General features: G+C 46.1%; 1 protein-coding gene across 6 annotated transcripts in view; it reads right to left on the bottom strand.

The window, feature by feature from the left end:
• The window catches only part of KIT (KIT proto-oncogene, receptor tyrosine kinase), a gene marked incomplete at its 5' end in the record, with an annotated part of 85723 nt that overhangs the window by 30571 nt on the left and 49152 nt on the right, over positions 1–6000 (bottom strand). For all 6 annotated transcript variants that reach the window (XM_080796446.1, XM_080796448.1, XM_080796445.1 and 3 more), the window contains 2 exons: positions 1941–2056; positions 5209–5398. In XM_080796446.1, coding sequence (XP_080652572.1) covers positions 1941–2056; positions 5209–5398 — 306 coding nt within the window. The remainder of the gene's footprint in view (positions 1–1940; positions 2057–5208; positions 5399–6000) is intronic.

The raw sequence follows: 6000 nt of genomic DNA, 5'->3' as shown, positions 1-6000 counted from the left end.
GAGACAAGAGCTTCATGCTTCCTTGACCTTGAAGCCAGGGAAACAGAGATGCAAATGGCACTTAATTTTATAAAATTTCCAACTGCTGAGCTTCTCCAAGTGAGGTCTGTGGAGCCGGCCATGGCCGTGATCTGATGTTACTGGTCCAAAGAGGGGCGAGTGCAACCAACCAGCAATAAGCATTTACAAGGAGAAATTGGACAGAGTAATTTTTCTAGCTACTGAATCTCATAGTAAAAAAAAAAAAAAAAAAACAAAATTTAATTTGGACGTTGCATATGTCTGTTTTTACTCACTTCACCTTCCTAGGGATTGGTTCTTACTGTATTTTGTAGCAAGTACTGATCCAGAATAAATCAGAAAAAAGACCTTTTATCACAGTTGGATAAGTGCTACACTAGAGCACCCAAAAATCTAGTTTTGTGTGGAGAGTAAGCATATGATGCTTGTAAAGATATTGATTTACCTGTAATCGCCTCTTAAATTACTTGAATACTGAGATTTTTCAGAAGCAGGTAATTTGGCCCATGTGTAATATGCTAAGCGCCTCTGATTAACATCTGAATTAATCTAGAGATATTTGAAATGCAGGCCAATGAGATGCCATATCATCAACACTGTTCTGAGGAACTGAGATGTTAATTAACACGATTTCCTCAAAAAAGGTAAGTTCAAATTTGAGCTGTGCACCCCATCCCAAACCCCCTTCCGGGGATTTGGAAGCACCTTAAGGATCCTGACAAAGCCTGGAGTGAAGAAACTTGTTTAGCTCCATAGATGTGACCCTCTTTATCTAACACCTGAGAACACCTTGTTCTTGGAAATGGGGGTGCCCTTAAAAGACTCCAGATTAGCAATCGAATACCTGCCTTGAGGATCACTCTCCCCCACCCCATACCACGGAGCTGCGGTATCAAGGAAGTAACGTGCACAAGGACTTCACAGCAAGTAAGCTCCTTGAGGCCAAGAAATTGGCAGCCATCCTTTGTTCCCACAGCCCTCCTGCAGCCCACCACACACAAAGGGCTCAGCAGAGTTTCTAAGTTGCTCCCTAAGGAATGTTCCAGGCTGTCTCCTCACCCCCAGCCTCCCAACACACACTCAGGATGGCTAATTCCCATGGTCATCTTGTTGACCACTCCTCTGGAACTCTGCCTCTTTGGAGGCCTCCTGTCCCCTGGTCCCCTGGGCGGTGTGGCAGACACCGCTCCCTTCTCTGGATGTGCAGACAGGCCCTAGAGTAGAACCAGGAAGCAGCTTTGCACGGGGCAGGAGTCCCTGCTGGTGAGCCTGCTCCCTCAGTCTCAATCTCTGTGCAAAGACATTTCTCTACAATGTTGCGCAGCAGGGCAGAACCTAGGTGTTTCGGTTCCCGTGCCCCAAGCTCTGCTCCCCCCTAAACCACCTGCTCCCTCTCCCACAGTACCCACGTGCTCTGCAGAAGCGTCCTGTCGAGCCTGATCGATACCGCATTCATCCGAGTGAGAGAACAATCTAAACACAAATAATATCACAACCCCGAAAGAGAAGCACTGTGACAAAGAAATCATGTCAGAGCCTGATAGCATCTCTTTCCCAACTAACACCACCAGGTCCTATTCAACCTCTGGCTCCCCGTTTCAACAATCAATAATAATACATTTTCCCGCAAACGCCTGTTATTTTTAACTTCTATGGCTCTTCTGTTTACTTCAAAGGCAGCACCCAGAATCCGAGTGACCTCCACAAGGTCGTGTGGTCAGTGAAATGTAGGCCAAGGAACTGGTCTCCGTACACATTCTTCCAACCACCAAACCACGGGGTCTTTGTTAAGGTCAAAATTATCATGAGACGTTATTTACATAGTACACAATGAGCTCAGTTCTGCAGCTGTTACAAACACCAGCCATGACTTAAAATAATAAAAAATAAAAAGATAAGGAACCATTCGCTTTACTCACTGTTCACATAAACATTAAAAGTCACGGAAGAGTTGACATCGGAATTGGACACTTGAAATGTGTAAGTGCCTCCTTCGTTCCCTTTTAATCTGGTGAGATGCAGTTCACTCACGTATCTACGGACAGAGAAGGAGAGAAAAGAGAAGAACTCAATCACCTGGGAACGGTGTGCCTCGAGTGAGGGTCTTTTCCAGTTTCTCTCTGGAAATACATGCCTGTTCGAGGATGAACAGGACTCACTTCACTCAGCATTAACAAGACCCACATTAATAAATCCAGACACAGACGCGTGTATTTAATTTGGGACAAATGGCTGCATGGGGAGAGGCTTCCTCGGCCCAAAGGCAACCGCGTGGAGACTTCAGCCTCTTCCCCCTCCCTGGCTGTCCTCATGCCCACGTCGTCTCTCTCTGCCCACAGTCCTTCACCAGCGTCCCCAACTCACCCGTCCTGCTGCGCTTTACCACTGAGCACCTGGCCAGGCCGGCAGGTGTCCACGTGGAGGTGTGGGACCCTCGCAGCCAGGTCAACACTGGGGCCCTTAGCTTCCTTCTCACAAGGTTCTCTCTTCACCTCACTACTTCTTCCCAGTGTCTTTTGCAGGATTTGCTCTTTGAGCTTCCCTTTCACTGCAAAGACACTAGCTACAGCCACGTGGACTGAGCACGTAGGCCTGCCAGGGGAGTGACGGGCACGGGCACAGGTGGGGATGGAGCGCCCCACGCAGCCCTTGACCCGCCGGAGCCACACAGCCGTCTTGACATACACAGCAGCCTAGTCGGTCTCTCCTCTCACACGGCACCACCCCGAGCAAGCTACTGTCCCGCTGAACTACTTGCTGTTCGCTCGTGACTTTCCAATCTCTACCTCTAGTTCAGACTTCTTGGTCCTACGCCTCCTCTGCAAAGCTATTTTCATGCCCCCAGCCCCCTGCCTTGTGGGCACAGCTAATAATGACTCACACCTGCAACGTCTTCCTCCCAAGTCTTGCCCTGGGACACCTGACCCCCTTTGGAAGTTGACTGCCTATCCTGGTCTACAGCCAACCAGTGACTGCCCGTGGGAAGGGACCTGCTCCAGAGGGGCCCTGCACTCAGCCTGCCACTCACCCATCCGTCCTTTCTTTCCTCCTTTACCCTCCCTGCCCTGCTCTCCTACTGCCTGGCAGGGCTCTCTCTCCCTTAATGAAGCCCTTGACCCGGAATCCCTTTGCTCTGCTTCTAGGGAATCTGACCTGGGGTACTTCCTACCTGAATGTCTCCACTTGAGACAACCTCCAATTTAACAAACCTCCAATTTAACAAACCCTAAGCCAAACTCACTGTCTTTGCCCCCACAGCCCTTTCTCCTCCTTGAATGGCATCGCCCCCCACCATCCAACATGGCTGACGGACACAGAACCCAAAGGGCATCTTCAGCTCCTACCTCTCTCTCCCAGCCCCGCAATCACCGAGTCTTACTAAAGAGGTAGCCGGACGCCTCCCAAATCCATCCTCCTCCCTCCAGCCCTTGAACCTTGGTCCGGGACAGCATCACCTCTCACCCACAGCCCTGCAACAGCCCACACCTCCTGACTGGAAAAAAATACGAAGTCTATCTAGTCATCTAGATCGAGACATTTGATCCTGGTCAAGGTACTTAACTCACTGTGCCTCAGTTTCCTCTTCTACAGAAATGACAGAAATCTAAGAGCGCCTGTCCGTGGGGTTTGTGAAGACTAAAATTATTGACTTAATATATGAAAGGTTCTTAGAACAGCACAAGAGAACACCAAGAACACCAGAACACCAAGAGCACCTGCAGCCTACGTAGAGTAAGCGACTTGAACGATTTTACTTTTTTATTTTCTTATTATTTTAATTTATTTATTCTTATTTTCTATTTTTATTTCACTTTCTACTATTTTACGATTGCTACTGTTTTCATTATAATGTCTTGAGGATCAAATGAAAGGTGTGGGGGGCCCCTGGGTGGCACACGCGGTTGAGTGTCCGACTCTTGGCTTCAGCTCAGGTGGTGATTTGGGAGTTGTAAGTGGTGATCTCGGGGTTGTGAGATCGAGCCCTGTATTGGCTCTGACCTCGGTAGGGAGTCTGCAAAAGTGTCTCTCGGCCCCTCCCTGCGCTCTCAATCTCTCTCTCTAAAATAAATAAATAGGGGCACCTGGGTGGTGCCTTTAGCTCAAGCCGTGATCCCAGGGTACTGGGATGGAGCCCCAAATTGGGCTCCCTGCTCAGAGGGGAGACTGCTTCTCTTCCTCCTTCCCGCCTGTGCTCTATCTCTGTCTCAAATAAATATTTTAAATAAATACATTTATTTAAATAATTAAATTACTTATTACTTATTTTAATAAGTAAATCTTTAAAAAAAAAAAAAGAGAGAGAGAGAGATGTGATGTGACGGAACTTGGCTTCACTGCCTGCCTGGCCCAAAACTACTGAATGAGGCTTAGTTTGGGGTTTGTTTGTTGGTTTTTTGGGTTTTCTTGTTGGTTTGGTTTTTTTTTTAAGATTTTTTCTGGGGGGGATGCCTGGGTGGCTCAGTCAGTTAAGTGGCTGCCTTCAGCTCAGGTCATGATCCTAGTGTCCTGGGATCGAGTCCCACCTAGGGCTCCTTTCTTAACAAGGAGCCTGCTTCTGCCTCTGCCGGCCTGTGCTCTCTCTGTCTCTGACAAATAAATAAAACATTATATATATACATATATATATATATATATATATATATATTTTTTTTTTTTTTTTTTTTTTTTTTTTTGAGAAAGAGAGAGAGAGAGAGAATATGCTCATGTGAGCTTTGGGCCGGGGGAACAGAGGGAGAGAGAGGAGAGAAGCAGACTCCATACGGAGCCGACAGCCCAACATCAGGCTGGACCCCATGACCCTGAGATCATGACCTGAGCCAAAATCAAGAGTCAGAGGCTTAACCTAGACTGAGCCACCCAGGTGCCTATTTTTCTACAGCTTTTAAAAAAGGATTCAAAGCATCAACTTTCCCCTTTCTCTAAAAAATTACTTAATGGGTCCCTAGTATATGCCAGTCCCTGCTCTGAACTATCCTCCATACCAGGGATGCAAATACTGTTGCCCAGACTTTTTTGGGTGCTTTAAACATATAGCCAAAGGCAGTACTGGTCTGAAGGCTCAGGAAGGAGCCCCAAACTTCTCTTATCAGGTGTCCTTTCCCATTTATGGGTCACAGAAATAGCATCCGGCAAGCCGAGAGAAGCGGGGGGAGATGTCTAATCCCCAGGGCAAGGCTCTTTTCTTACCTGATATTACTTTCATTGTCAGACTTGGGATAATCTTCCCATTTATCGGTGAAGGTTCTGTTCATATAAATCCACTGCTGGTGTTCAGGTCTGGGATATGCCTCGTATTCAACAATCAGGTCCACATTCTCGCCATCATTGACAAATATTGTAGTATTCATCATGGGGAAGATATTAATGAATCCTTTATCTAATTAGAACAGAACAAAACAGGAAGAAACCATTACCCACAACTATGCAACAGAAAACACAACCTCATCTCTGGATCACAAAGATAACTGACTGGTTTCAGGTTATTCATTGGCAATTACAAGACGATTTTAACTGGCCATTATACCTTTTTTTTTTTTCTTTTTGCTCTTGTAGAGTCACAGCCATGAGGGGAGGACAGACACACCTGAAATGTTTATTCTCCCATCTCCATCTCTCAAGCAACTCTCTTAAAGATCTAGATCCATATCATATACCTAGAATGACTTGTCCTGATGTTTCCTAGGTTAAAAAGCATTTGGACTAAATAGTTAGCCCCCACCCAGACCCAATATAAATGTATACGTGATAGAAAGGTGTCATAAACCAAGAAGAGGAAGATAGCCCTAATGGTCAATGAAGATGTTGAAAGAACACCATTTACTATTTAAAGAAAAATAAACTTACATCTTCTCATCACATCGTATGTCACAGATGAAATCAAGGACAGCATTTTAATAACCATACCATATTTTTAACTGAACAACAGAATTCACTCCTATCAAACTTCTTCTATAGAGGGGGGAGCAGTTTTCTAGGCTT

Source organism: Martes martes, assembly GCF_963455335.1.
Source record: "Martes martes genome assembly, chromosome: 2".
Taxonomy (NCBI): Eukaryota; Metazoa; Chordata; class Mammalia; order Carnivora; family Mustelidae; genus Martes; species Martes martes.
The sequence above is the reverse complement of the archived record's forward strand: the minus strand, read 5'-3'. Positions and strand labels throughout refer to the sequence as shown.